The sequence below is a fragment of the Macaca fascicularis genome, chromosome 11, assembly GCF_037993035.2.
Source record: "Macaca fascicularis isolate 582-1 chromosome 11, T2T-MFA8v1.1".
In the NCBI taxonomy this organism is placed as follows: domain Eukaryota; kingdom Metazoa; phylum Chordata; class Mammalia; order Primates; family Cercopithecidae; genus Macaca; species Macaca fascicularis.
In genome coordinates, this window is record NC_088385.1 from 123,935,996 (window position 1) to 123,951,277 (window position 15,282).

At 40.7% G+C, this 15,282-nt stretch overlaps 1 protein-coding gene across 26 annotated transcripts in view; it reads left to right on the forward strand.

Moving 5' to 3' along the window:
- FBXW8 (F-box and WD repeat domain containing 8) overlaps positions 1–15,282 on the forward strand; it is a 115,686-nt gene that overhangs the window by 55,220 nt on the left and 45,184 nt on the right. For all 26 annotated transcript variants that reach the window (XR_012420711.1, XR_012420709.1, XR_001483652.4 and 23 more), the window contains one exon: positions 14,025–14,221. Coding sequence is in view for 11 of the 26 variants with exons in the window: in XM_005572347.5 (XP_005572404.1) it covers positions 14,025–14,221 (197 nt within the window). In the remaining 15 variants the exon portion in view is untranslated. The remainder of the gene's footprint in view (positions 1–14,024; positions 14,222–15,282) is intronic.

Consider the following 15,282-nt stretch of genomic DNA (forward strand, 5'->3'; position numbering starts at 1 on the left):
GTCCCAGCTACTTGGCAGACTGAGTTGGGAGGATCACTTGACCCCTGGAAGTTGAGGCTGCAGTGAGCCATGATTGCTCTGCTGCATTTCAGCCTGAGCAACAGAGCAAGACTCAGTCAAAAAACAAACAAACAAACAAACAAACAAAAACAAAGGCAGAAATCTGAACTGAGGGGTTTCGGTGTTTAAGGAATCCTTCTTAGGGCATTGAACTTTAAGTTGGCCTCCACCTGGCACATCTAGGATGTTAGGGTTTGTTTCACAGACAGGCCATAGAGACTGTATTAGGGGCTGGACGAGGTTGTTGAATACAAATGCTCTTTGAAAGCTTTTTCTATTCCTCAGTGACAGGAGCTTGAAATGATACATGCTCTGGGTAGAGTCTGTGTTCTATATGAATAATGGGGCAGTGGGCCTCACATGAGAGTCCACAGATTGGATTTTGGGTGAGAGCTATGAGATCTGTAGAAATTTTTTTTAAATCTGTATTTTTGTTTTTATAGTAATCTTAAAAAATAAAAATAAACTAGATCTTTTGACCCCATGACTAAACTGTGCTGTGGGATCTCAGTACTGGAATTTACCCTTTGTGTTTGAGGCTGTTGGTACCAAGTGACCACCTGCATGCCCGTATTGACCTTGTCATGAATTGTTTTTCACACCAAGGGGTGTCCACAGTTAATTTTTAGGGATCTACAGGCCCTCAAAGTTAAGAAACACTGGAAAGGCACCGTAGTATGCTAGTAGGCACAGACTAATGGATGACCAATTTCTGGGATATCTGCATTTTTGAAGTTACTAGTGAAAGTAATTTGAAGTATTTTTCTCCTGTAGAAAAATGTGGCACATTAAATTGTTAAGATTTAGTATTACTCTTTTGGTTTTTTGGAGGTGGTTTTAGTGAAAACTGATTTTTAATAATAGACACTCAGATGCATAAATTCACAGTAGCTGTTCTATTTTATTACAGTTGAGTTACAAACTGAAATAAGCAATAGTAGCACAAGGTAGCTTTTGGGAGCTAGTTTAGACTTCAGAAATAAATTGCCCAAGTTCTTAAGTGTACCTAATGACAACTGAGGATGAATTTATTTGCTTTCTCGAGGAAGATAAATAGAATTTGAAGTGAGAGAATGTAACTTCCCTTTCACTGCGTGCAGTTTTGGTTGTGGTGTTTATTTCATTCTGAACCCCAGGGCTTGATCAAACTAGAAGTGAGTATATTTGTGGAATGAATATATTTTTGTTTGAAAAGCAAAATGCATCTGCTTGCTTGCCTTTTCATTCAAAAAGCCATTAAACGGGCTCAAGTGGAGTAGAAAGGTGGTCTGGGGGCCAGGGACAGTGTGAGAGGGAAGCTGAGCGAGGCAGTGGGCTGGGAGCTTGGCAGCATACAGGGAGACTGAGCAGGTAAGTATGTTAAGGCTCATGGGAGCCAGTTCTCTCATGCTTGGAGAAGGAAGGCTCAGGTATGGAAAGGGGACGGCCAGAATGAATCCTGTGGGGCTGGATTGGAATAGGAGGCATCAGTGTGGAATTTATGGTGTTAAATATAGATAGAGAAGTAAACAGAGATGTACATGTATGTTGTACGTATATACGGTTATGTGTGTCCTGGCTTTGTTTGCTGAGAAGGTGTAAGAGCAGCAACAGTCCAGTAGCAGTGAGGACAACTTGTGTCCAGCTCTTGAAAATATAACTTTCTACTAAAAGGAACCAGGGATGCTTGGAGAAATGGTGGACTCCAGGGATGGGGCAGTAAAATCACACAGTAAGCCTGGACCATCTGATTGCACTGAAGTGAAGAAGTGCTTGAAGAATGATGATGACATGTCACAAGGACACATAAGTGAGCTTGAAGATGTTCCCACTGGCCAAATCTGGGACAACTGGAGTATCAAAATCAATGTTGATAACAACAGGTTACAACCCATTGAATAAAATAGGAATATATGAGTATACCGTGATAAAAATTAACAGATCAATAAATAAAAAGAGAGGAGAGAAAAATTTCCTTACAGTAGAATGTCAACTAATAAATGCAGAAAGCGTGATGGGATTAGAAAATTACAAATTGGCAACCATCATGGTAATAACTGATTCAGACAAAAAAAAAAAAAAAAATCAATTGAGGCTAAAACCAGAGTGTAAGAATGGGATGAGGGATGGGGTCTTACATGGTCTCAAAAAATCTCCCCACAAAACACTTACTAATTAAAAGGGAGAAAAAGGTAACTCTGCAGTCAAGAAATCTAACAGGTACCATCTTAATAAAGTGGTCAAATTTAACATCATCAGTAACGATAGAATTGATATCCTGTGCCACGTGACAGGATGCAGTGAGAAAAACATAGAATCACTTCTGTGATATTATTCCAGCCAAAAGTGCACAGCCCCATCTAATCAAGAGAAAATACCGCACAAGCCCAAATTGAGGGACATTCCACAAAATGACTAGCCTGTCCTCTTTAGCACTGTCAAGATTATGAAACTCAGGGAAGGTCTTAAGAACTATTCCAGGTAGAAAGAGAAGAGAGACATGACAACCGAGTGCAGTGTGTCATCCTGGCTTGGGTCGTTTTTCTACAAAGAATGTTACTGGGACAATTGGCAATGGGATCTGACAGTGAGTGTATAGAAGTTCTTGCAGCTTTTCTGTAATTTTGGAAGTTTCAAAATAAAAAGATAAAAAATAACATGTTCTTGAGAAAGATGAAGTAACAGGAACTGGATTTATCTTTCTGCCTTAACTAGAAAACTGGACAAAATATATTAAACCATGGTTTCTAGACATTGGAAAATAAGTAGCCACACCTGTGATCTCTTGGAGGAGAACAAACATGGTGGGCCCACAGTTACACCAGCTCGCCAGCCGGAAACAACTCCAGACAGGGAGTGGGGACCTAAACAGAGTCTGGTGGCCTCCCTGACTTGAGGAGGCCCCAGTGAGGGCTCAGGGAAGCCAAGGTGGATAGAAGTTGTGGGCCAGAGTGTTGGAGAAGAGGGAGCTCCCAGAGGGAGAACCCCAGAGATTGGCTGAGGATTCCCTTGAGTCTTTGGCTGAGTCCTACTCTGCACATGTGTAAGAGGAAATACCTGAACCAGGGAAAGAACTACCTGAAAGGAGAAGGCACAACAATTCTTGGAGCTCACATGAGGCTAAGAATAGTTTGTACTTCCCGAGAGTAGAAAGACCTCATAATTCATGGGTTGTTGAGTGGAATCCTCAGAAGGGTGCCATGTTTTAGTAATGGGGCTAAGTCAGCCCTAGACTAAAAGCCGCTCAGTATCCCCTAACAAAAAAGTTGGAAAGCAGGCCTCAAAAGGATCCAGCCAATTCTGAGTGTCTTAATTTTGCATCAGAGTAAACTTCCATACTATTTTGTAGAATACAACAAAAGCTAGCAACCAGCAATGTAAAATTCACTATGTCTGTCATCCAATAAAAATGAAGCATGGCTGAGGCAGAAGGATCACTTGAGCCTGGGAGGTCAAGGCTCTAGTGAGCCATGACCATGCCATTGCACTCCAGCTTGGGTGACAGAGTGACACCTGCCTCCAAGGAAAAGAATATATTGTGCTACCCTGGTAACATTAAGCACAGCTAGTGCCCAGATTTTGATTTCTAAATGTTCTTCTATAAAAAGAACAAGGGCTAGGGCAGATAAATACAAGATGAATCTGGAACATTTTATGGGACCCGAAAGTAAGGATGTTGATAATAAATAAAAAGATGAGAGTAGGGCATCTGTAGGACAGTGGAACTAAATTGGAGCTCCTGAGAGCTAAAGGAAGGACAACTTGAACAACAAAACATGATGATAGTAATGGATTATAACCTATGGATAAATACCCATGAGTCCATATATTGGTATCAACAAATAATTGAATAAATAAAGGAGAAGAGACAGCTCTTCCTTACAGTAGTATTTCAATTGCTATATGGGAAGGGATGATGAAAATAGAAAGCCACCATTTGGCATGCACCATAATCATAATTGTTGTAGGCAAGAATCACCAGTGGATGTTAAAATCAATGTGATGAATGTCTCCGTTTGGGCTGTTATAACAAAACACTATAAACTGGGTGACTTATAAACAACAGAAGTGTATTTCTGACAGTTCTGGAGGCTGGGAAGTCCAAGGTCAGGTCACTGGCAGATTCTACGTCTGGCGAGAGCCCTTCCTCCCAAGCGGTGCCTTCTTTCACATGGTGAAAGGGGCAAAGGAGCTCTCAGGCTCTGTCCTCATGACCTCATCACATCCCAAAGGCCTCATTTCCTGGTACCATCACTTAGGAGGTTAGGATTTTAACACTGAAATGGTGGTGGGGGGACACAGCATTCAGATGACGGCAGTGAGTAACAGGACATTTCCATGGTGTGAAATCATCACTCCGTAAGAGAAAAATGGTAACTTCACAGTAGAGAAAACTGGCGGATACCACCTTAACCAAGTGATGATAGTTAACATGACCAGTAATGAAACTTTGATATTATGTACCTCCTGATACATAATACACTGGAAAGGCACAACACTCCTTCTGATTTTAAACATGAGGAAACAGCAGACAATTGAGAGGCCTACAAAATAAATGAGCAGTACTTTTCAAAAAGTGTCAGGGTCATGAAGGACAAGGAATGACTGAGTAATTGCCCCAGATTGGAGTCAATGAAGGAGGTATGGCAGCTAAATGCTATGTGGAATTCTGGATTGGATCCTGGACCAGAAAAAATATGCTGCTAAGAGGACAGGTGAAATGCAAATAAAATCTGTAGATTAAATATGTTGCATCAGTGTTAATTTCCTGGCTTCCATCATTCTGCTATGGTTATGTAATAGGTTAACATTTGGGAAAGCTGGATGAAGCTATACTGGAACTGTTTGCATAATTTTTATAACATTTTTGTAAGTCTGAAATTATTTCAAAATCAAAAAAGACATCAAATTACAGTATTAAATAAGATTGGATTTTTCCCATAGCAATTTAATGCCATTTAAAAACAATGTTACATGATTCCTTAGGAAAGAATGTGCTTGCCCCTTTTCTGCTGTCTGACTGACTTGGAGGCCTGAGATTAGATGGTACCCCTGTGTTGTTTTGGTGGTGGTTATATAATCAGGGATCCTCAGCATTTCTTTTTTCTATATCTTGCTGTTTGTCTTCGAGCTATTCCCTGCAACCTCCCCTTTTCTTAAAAAAAAAAAAAAAAAGTATGATGATGAGTATCTAGTCTTTGGTATTTTGTTTCCAAAGGATCCTTTTTTTTTTTTTTTTTTTCAAAACAGAGTCTCACTCTCTTGCCCAGCCTGGAGTGTAGTGGTAAAATCTCAGCTCGCTGCAACCTCTGCCTCCCAGGTTCAATCGATTCTCCTGCCTCAACCTCCTGAGTAGCTGGGATTACAGGCATGCACCAACCACCAAACCGGCTAATTTTTTTTTGTTTGTTTGGTATTTTTATTAGAGATGGTGTTTCACCATGTTGGCCAGGCTGGTCTCAAACTCCTAGCCTCAAGTGATCTACCCCCGCCCAGCCTCCCAAAGAATACTTTTTAAAGAATAGTGTAGCCATTTTATTTTAAAATATCAACATTTACAAACATGCCAGAAGTTACGTTTTTGCCACTACTTACAACTTATGACAAAAAAAAATTTTTATCGGTTTCATATATAAAATGGGAAAAGAAGGCCTTGTTTTTCAAAATCATTTCAGGAGGTAATCAAAAAATCTGAAGAGCACTGGTCTGGAAGGCAGGTGGCCATGTGAGTCTCTGTCTTTATTGGGCTGTTGTGATACACGTGATCCACTCTGTGGGCATGGGGGAGAGGGAGACCCAAGAGCCCCATCCCAGACATCAGGGGCCTTGTGGCAAAACCATCTATATGTTGGGGAGATTTGCATTGGCATCTGAAGGCCCAAGTGAGATGTTAGACTGTCTGTGGTTTCTGTCTTCTGATTCTTATTTGGCGTTAAGTAACTCAGAACCGACTGTAGTTTCACCATAATCTAAATCTTTATGTAAACTTTTTTCCCTGCTTTTTATTTGAGCCATTTATTACTTTCCTTGAAAGGGAATTAATTGATAGTATAATTTAAATTTTTTTTTGAGGATTTGGAATGAGATTTCTAAAGGCTGCAAAATATCATCACTGGAATTTTCACCGTAGATCTGAGAAGACACTTAGTCTGTAGTGTGGCTGTTGAAAACGTTTGTAAAACACAGATTAAGGTATTTTTACTTTTGTTAGTGATAGCCTTTCAAATTGTTATTCTTAAAAAATTCTTTTATTGTGAAAAATTCAAAATATACAAAAATGGAATGAATAGCATGATGCACCCCCATATACCCATCACTCAGCTTCAACAGTGATCAATTTTTTAAAAATCTATTACCACCCAGTCCACTGATTCCCCACTCCCCTCCCTAGAGGCATCTGCTACTACCAGTGTCTGCTGATCTCTTCCAGATAGAGTCTCTGTCATGTTATGTTGGTTATAGAGAAAACTGGCCTCGGTCTGAGTCTGCGCACACAGCGATGTGATGTCTCTTGCACGTTGCCTGCCCTCTCAGACTTTCCCTTGTAGCAGCTGGTCCTCATTCTTCGCCTTCTCCATCAGTCTGTTTTCCTTTGATGCCAACTGGAAATTCTTCTATCTAGTCACATTGCCATAGTCTTAACATACACTATGTGCCTCCTTTTCAGTCTGCTGTCTCATCATTTTTCATTCTTCTTTTTCAAGTGTTCTTTCTGCTTTGAATTTGAGAGCTACTAAATATATTCAGTCTTACTTCCTCTTCTCTTGACTCAGTTTCTACTTTGGTGATCTCGCTGCTTTGTTTATGCCCTAACCAGTCGCCACCTCCACAAGCCTATTCAGATTCTTTTAAACTTGTCAATGTAAAATGCAGCTTCCAGAATGTTTTCTGTTTATTGTCTGCTTTAGGCAACAGAGCTGCAGAGCTGTGGTCAGCGGGAATGCAGGATGGCATGCCACAGTAGCCGCAGTAACAAGAAACTTCAGCTTTTTCCTTTGTCATGACCCTTGTGGTTTAGCTGTTCTTTGTGACCCTTGTCTACACTGATACTAATCTCCCACCGGCACCTCTTCCATGAAGAGCAAAAACTTCTTTTGTCCTGTCCGACTTTGTGCTAGCTTTATGTCTCTGGCCTGATTTCAGAGTGGCGATGTGTGGATTTAATGAACAAAGAGGTACGTGTTAAGTAAGTGCTGTGGATATATTTAAAATTTTTGTCAAAATGCCTTTTCCTTTGTTGCAGAATTTCTTCTGACTCCTGCTTAATTTCTGATAGGCAAGTGCCTATTTACATGGTGGAAACTGAGATTGCCAGCTGTCTATAAAGAGTCAACTTCATTCAGTATCTCTGAACACAGTTAATTGATCCTGTCTATTTAACGATCGTGAAGTTGACACCAAGCTTCAGGTGTTTATTGTGCAAGCTCAAGAGGATGGGAGCTCGTGGCTGAAATAATTTCTAATCAAGAAACCACTAAAGACCACAAGACCAGCTCTGTAGTTCCAGAAGGAACTAGTCTATGGCCTTCAAAACTGTTAACGTGTTTTAAATTTTGTGGTGCATGGAAAAGATCAAAGGGGAGGGAGGAGTATACCAATTGTGTTTTTTTCCAAAACCAGTTCAGCAGTTATTTACCTTTCAGGCAATTAACATAATTACCATTATGCTAAAAAGTAATTTTGGAAAGTTCTGCCCTGAGCTCTTACGACTCCACCGGGACAGTTTTAGTTGGGACTTATCTTTTTGATGGAAGCTTAATTGCAATTTTGGCTTTGTGCACACAAACAGAAGCAGCTAATTGTTTAGGCAAATAGCAGATTAATTTAAATATGCATCCCTAATAAAACAAAAATGGTATCCATTATGGTCCTTGTTCCCATGACGAAGAATATAAATATTCTGTGCAAGTACCATTAGACGGAGGTCTTAAGGATTGTCGACATTATTTCACAGTGGTAGCACTTTCCAGATATCGAGTAATCTTTACAAAAGCTAACATAAATCAGTTTAAACTCATTTAGATCCCATTTCCACTATGTGCAGTTTCATTACCACACTCTGGCTGGCCTCCTTAGGGAGGTGGGAGGGGCCTGCTGCAAACTGGCATGGGTGCCCATCCACAGCTGCTGAGCAGGCTTTATGTCTCCTCGAAAGACTGGCCATCGTTACTCATGTCATCGTTAATGGCTGTTCCTAGTCTAGGCTGAGCTCACAGTTCCTTCAGCCTGGCTGCTGCTTGTCAAGGTGGAGGGTCCTGAGCCCAGGGAGCAGGTGGGACTGCCAGGCCCTGCCCCTTCTCCTTTATTAGGCCAGTGGCCCTCACTTGTCTTCCGGATGTTTCAAGAGACCCAGTTTCTTCTTTTGTCTGCATCCTTTTCCTGTTTGTTATGAGTGAAACAGTGTTGTTGCGATCCCAGCACTCCTCAGAATTAATCATCTTTTATCCAGCTACTGAGGTTTGGTCAGGAAGGAAGAAAAACACTTGCTCTTTCTGTTTCTCTAGGGGCAAAACGGGGGCTATACACTCCGGCCTTCAGGATGATGCCTGGTGCAGGGAATGGCAAAAAAAAAAAAAAAAAAAAAAAAAAAAAAAAAAGGCTTGCTGCTTATGCCACTGCTAAGAAACCAAGTAGAACCTCCCTTTGTGTTTGCCGAGACTATTTCTCTTGTTTTACCTTGGCCTACTGTGCAGGAGGGATATTGTAGAGACCTTTGCCGGGGCGGGCGGGGGGTGTCTCCTTGCCCTGAGGTCCCTCCCCAGGCCCTTGCCAGGTGGGCATGTTCATAGTATTTGAGTTAGTCTTTTGGCCTCAGCTAATTGGATGAGGGATGGGGCGTCAGTCCTGGGGGAAGCTGATTCATGGACTGGGATGGGCTGGCTGGGACTCAGACTTTGTTGCATGCTTGGAGTCGAAGACCTCCTGGAATGGAGACACCACCCTTTCTTCATGTGCCCAGGGATGAGAGAAAGCTGGTTTCCGAAGAGAAGAATGAAATAGAATTGCAGAGAGAAGCAGAGATAAGATCTGTGGTGCACACAAGTTGTATACACTACCTTGGTTCTGCATGTCTTCCTGGTTCCTGCTTCTGATCCCTTATCACCTCCAGCTGTACTTCCTGCCCTTGGGCTCCATGAAATAGCCTCATTCCAGTTTCCTTTTGTGTTTAAGCCAGTTTCAGTGGGTTTCGTACAACCAAATGTTTCGATGTTGAAACATATGACAAGCATTCAGCAAACCTTTATTGATGTATAGCCACATCCAGCACTCTGAATTCCCTACCGTAGGGTGTAGAGAGGGAAAAGGACACAGTCTTGCCACTTAACAAATTCACAGTGTCAGGAGCCAAATCCATTTCATTGCTAGGTCTGCAGTATGATAAAATTTGACTTTTCAAATGAATTTACATCAGATAAAAAAAAATACCTATTTGAGAAGTGAATTTCCTTGGCTCTGACGGACATTGACTACTTCTTCCTTAGTAGTTACGCAATAAATGTGGACCTGGTTCAAGTTAAAACGTCTAGAAAAGTTTGCTGCTGCTTTTCTGGGGTCTTAAAATAGTGTGACAGCATGACCAAAAGTTAAGCTTATTCCTTGTTCCATTGTGCTTTGTGTATATCTCTCTGTGATAACTGTGTTTTATAATTTAGTTATTAAATATTTGTTTCTCTCCAGTGTGTGTTTTGTGAGAACAGGTATCCTTTCAATTCTTATATGTCACTAAAATGTTGGCTCCATCAGTCAGGGACTTTTTTTGTTTTATTTTGACTTATTCACTGTGATACCCCAGTCCCTAGAATAGTGCCTTGGTACAAAACAGGGAGCTCCGTAACTACCTGTTGAATGTATTACTGCATTGATTCCTTTTTGGCTAAATGTAGCTGATGATAATCAGCCACACTATTATAGAGCATTCTTATAATTCAGTTATTCACTATTCAAGTCCTTGCAGTTTTGAGATTATAAAAATAGCCATGACATAACTGTAGTAACTGATAAATTGACGATTTATAAAATTAGCTTTCACTCAAACACCCCTCCCTGTTAGGTTCTGTATCTATTCCTGCCCACTCTGCCCATATGCTTTTGGGGCAGATATCCAACAATACAGTTCAAAGTGAAATTGCATACCCTGCAGAAGCTGCAGAACTTTGTGATGTTGAAAGTGACAGTGAAAGAACTAGAAGTGGTAATTACATGGATAAATGGAAATGGCTTTTTTAATTATTTAAATATCTTTAAAAGATAATTGCCTGCTTATGCAAAAGTAATAACGATGTATGTAAGGTTTACAAGATGTACGAATAAAAAGTTTGTAACATGTAGAAATAAAAGTATGACAATAATAGCACAAAGGCTGGAAGGGAAGAAATAGAAGTATGCTGTTCTGAAGTTTGTTTTTTTTTTAACTGAGAGTCTCACTCCGTCACCCAGGCTGGAGTGCAGTGGCACGATCTCGGCTCACTGCAACCTCTGCCTCCCAGGTTCAAGCAATTCTCGTGCCTCAGCCTCCTGAGTAGCTGGGATTACAGGTGCCCACCACCATGCCTAGCTATTTTTTGTATTTTTACTAGGGACGGGGTTTCACTTTGTTGGCTAGACTGATCTTGAACTCCTGACCTCAAGTGATCCGCCCACCTCAGCCTCCCAAAGTGCTGCGATTACAGGCATGAGCCACCACACCCAGCCAAAGTTCTTATATAACATGTGAAGTGATACAATATTCCTTGCAGGTAGACTGTGATAAGTTAAAGACTTCTGTTAAAATCCAAAAGCAACCTCTAAAATAACAAAGAGTTTTGGCTAACAAACCAACAAAGGAATTAAAATGGAACAAAACACATTTAGTTATCCCAAATACTCAATCCAAAAAATAAAAAAGGCAATAAAAGAGGAGAAAAGGGAGCAAAGAACAGATGGGATAAATTTAAAAAATTAGCGAACTGGTAGATTAAACCCAACCTTATCAATAATCACAGTAAATATAAATTATTTAAATGCCCCAATTAAAAGCAAGACCAACTACATGCTGTCTACAGAAAACCCAGTTTCAATATATAAAGACACAAGCGAAAAAATGGGAGAAGTTCTGCATGCTAACACTAATCGAAAGAAAGCTGGCGTAGCCATGTCACTCTCAAAGTGGATTTCAAAGCAAAGACTAGAATAACCAGGGATACGGAGGGACTTTGCCTATGATAAAGAATCAACTCATCAAGAGGACATAACAATCCTAAATGATTTTGCACCTAAAAATGATGTTGAAGGACTGTGCACATGATATCAGCCCCTGACAAGTGAGGACCTGACCAAGTGCAACACTTTATAATTGAAGCAGGGGAAACTGAAAAAGATGACAACACGACAGTCTTTCAGGAGAGAAAGATTTGACCATTAAATTGATGGAGCCTTGGAATTTTTTTTTTTTTTTTTTTTTTTTTTTTTTTCCCGAAAAGACCCTGCTCAGGATAGCTCTGTGCAACTCAACCTTGTGGTGAAGGATGTTTTATTGCATAAAGTTCTGTTGGAAAAATGATGCCAACAAAACCAATACTTGATTAATAATGAAAAATGTGTTTATAGATAAACTCCATGTGTGCTTAGAGTGAGCTGTGGTTAAATAGCTTCCACGCTTGGCAGCACCCAGGGTGAGTTTGATGGTGTATGTCAGTTACTCATTGAACTCGTAGTTATTTTATGCACTTACAAATGCAGCCACTCATCCTGCACTTTTCCAGCTAAATTCCAGCCCAGCTTCATGACATACCAAGTGGCCTTGGACCAAGTTGTTTAACTGCTCGGTGCTTCTGTTTCTTTTCTGTGAGAGGAGTAAAATGGTGCTCCTCCTCCCAAGATGGAAGTGAATGCTCCGTGAGAGGAGACACATGAGTCTCTGAAGACTCAGAAGCTCTATGCAAATGGCAGTGTTTTTTTCTCTTTACTGTTGTGATGTCTCAAAACAAATGCAAACAAATGCAATGCAGTGTTTGAAGGAAGCCCATGATAAGAGCAGACATCTTGGCATGGGAGAGCTGATCTCCTATCTGATGTGTAGAGCCACTGGCATTTTCTGCAGCATATTTTTCTCTTCTGAGTCAGGATGGAAAGAATTTGCCAAAATAATTGCCAGGGGAATGTGTTGTGGAACCTTTTGTGATCTGCTTATCCCCCAAGTTTATCATAATTCTTAAGAGTACACTGTGTTTTAGTTGCGAAGCAACATTTAGCTTGAAGAAGGCTCTGCTTTTGTTTATAATTGCTTACTTAGCCTACTGACAGTTTGAAAGTCTGGCAAAGCAGCCCAAATGTATTATTTTCTTCCAATTCTCTATATTTATTTAGTGCTGAATGATCCTTTATAGTAAGATCCTAAACTCAAAGCACTTATGGTTTAAAGACAAAGTAGAAGGCAAGAAAAAAGAAAGATAGGAAGATACACTGCCAAGAGAAGAAAAGCAAAAAGCTTGGTCTGTTCTAGATAATAGGAAGTTATAGTAAATAGGGCTAGATTTACGGATGAGCAATAGAAGGGAAATTAACATTGATAGATTAAATATGTTTTATAACACAACAGGAACTATAGACTGCATAAAAATAAAAGAAAGGATTGGTCCATCTTCAGTGCTTCGTGTGGCTGGTCTCCTTTCATCTGCCCCACAGTCCTATGTAGTAGGTAATGTTGTCTTCAGCTTTACAGAAAGGCAAACAGGCTCAGAGCTGTTAAGCAACTCCCCTAAGTCCATCAGCTAACAAGTGCTGGAGCTGGATTTGACCTCAAATAGCCACAGACTGTGTTATCTCCACACATTTATTTCTTGATGAATTTTGAAAAATTGAATCAATTGGAATTGGAGCAAGGCAGTAACCAGCCTCATGCAGAGAGTAATTATTTTCTTGGGTAAATCTTCGAAGGGAAGGAAATAGCTTGGGAATGATAAAATGAAATTATTTGTGAGGAAAGGAGAATCAATGACATGCTAAGTACAGAAAAGCTTATCTGACTGGTAGAAAAGTGTAAGTTCCTGTAGACCACTGGTTCTAAACTCCAGTGGACATCCCCAGAGTTGCTGGTGCCTGACAGTCTGCATTTCTAATAAGTTGCCACGTGGTACTGATGCTACCGGTCTGGAAACCACCCTGGAGAAAGGTGGTGACATGGCCAGTGTGTGAAAGAGGAATTAATCTGGGTAGCAGCATTCCAGGTGCTGGGAGAAGAGTGGAAAATTGGCATTTTTGACAAGTGTGGGATATTGAAGCACATGTTTTAGAGCTATGCAAAATAAAGCGCCGCTGCTAACAGAGACTTAAGGAGGACGGTGCTAAGGAAGGATGTAAATATAGGCTGAGCATCCCTAATCCAAAATTCCAAAATGCTTTGAAACTTTTTAAGCACTGACACGATGCTACATGTAGGAAATTTCACATCTAACGTTATGTGATGGGTTGGTAGCCAAAACTTTGCTTAATGCACAGAATTATTTAAAATATTGCATAGACCAGGTACATTGGCTCACACGTGTAATTCCAACACTTCGGGAGGCAGAGGCAAGAGGATTGCTTGACCCCAATAGTTCAGAAAACCAGCCTGGGCAACATACTGAGACTGTGTCTCTACAAAAAATTTTAGCTGGGTATGGTGGCATGCACCTGTAGTCCTGTCTATTTGGGAGGTTGAAGCAGGAAGATCACTTAGGTGCATCAGTTCAAGAATGCAGTGAGCTATGATAGCACCGCTGCACTCCAGCCTGGGCGAAGAGTGAGGCACTGTTTCTAAAAAATAAAAAAGTAAAATATTGTATAAAATTACCTTCAGGCCATGTGCGTCAGGTATATATGCAACATAAGTGATTGCGTGTTTAGGCTTGGGTCTCATTTCCAAGGTATCCCCTTTAAAAAATTTTCCTTTATGTTGCATGTTTTTAAAATAATTGAACATATTAAGTGAATTAAAATTGTTACCTGCATTGTTTCTTGCTGCATAGGGTTTCTTAATATTTGGGATTTAAGGACCGGAAAGTACCCTGTTCATCGTTTTGAACATGATGCAAGAATACAGGCACTAGCCCTCAGCCAGGACGATGCAACTGTGGCCACAGCTTCTGCTTTTGATGTCGTGATGCTGTCCCCCAGTGAGGAGGGGTACTGGCAGATAGCTGCGGAATTTGAAGTTCCGAAACTGGTGAGCTTTTTAGTCTGGTCATTTTATTTTCTATTCTTAGAATCTCTGGGTCTAATATAAGCATGTACTAATGGCATTGGTAACTCCCATTCACTCAGAGCTTCCTGTGGGCCTTACATCCATAAATCTAACTACAGCCTTACAAAATAGGTAGTAGTGTTTTCCCCATTTACCAAGAAGTCACTTTGCTGCTTAGAGCAGTGAACTGGCTTGCCCCAGTTCTCAGAGCTAAGAAGTTGTGATTCAAACCTTAGGGCTGACTTCAGGGTCAGAGCTGCTCATCACTGTGGTTCCTTGGCCTTTTTCAGACTAACACGGTGGAATCTTACCCTTGGGAATTGATGATCAGTTTCTGACCTAATATATAAGCGAGAATGAGTTCAGTGGTGTTATCCCAGTCCATATGGGAAGGAAGGTTTCCATTCCTACACTTCCTTCATCCCAAGACTGTCTCACCTGAAATTGAAAGTAACTCCTGAGTGAAGATAGATTTAAGTCGGTGTTAATGGGGTAGCCATGTTCCAGGATGTCACCTGTGCAGTTCAGCCAGCCTTAAGAATTCTTTATGTCGAGCTTATTTCTGAGTTCATTTATACAGGAACCTCTATATTTGTAGAGTGGGAGATGATTTGGGGCTAAGAAGGAAGTTCTCAAATCTGTCTATGCTGAGTTTGGATTTAATTTAAACAAACTTGATTTTGGCACTGGTAGGAGAGTGAGCAGAAAAGCCAACACTGAGTGATGAATTGAGGGCCTGACCTGGAACCAATCCTGTTCCTCCCTCTTCCTCTCTGGTGGAAATCTTAGACTAGAATAACTTAGAAAGCCATGGCATCACTGCTTCACCTCCATGAGCATCTGCACTTTGGAAATAGTGCTCCCCCAAGATGGCCTGATGATGTCAACTCATCTGGGTTTTATTAGAAAAATGTGAAAGTATATTTCTGTTCTCAAAACTTCCAAAGTACTATTTAGTCTGTGATTAAAGAATACTGTAGACCAGCAATCACTAAATGGACCCAGATACTTAAGATGCCAGTTTCTCTGTAAAGTGCAAATCC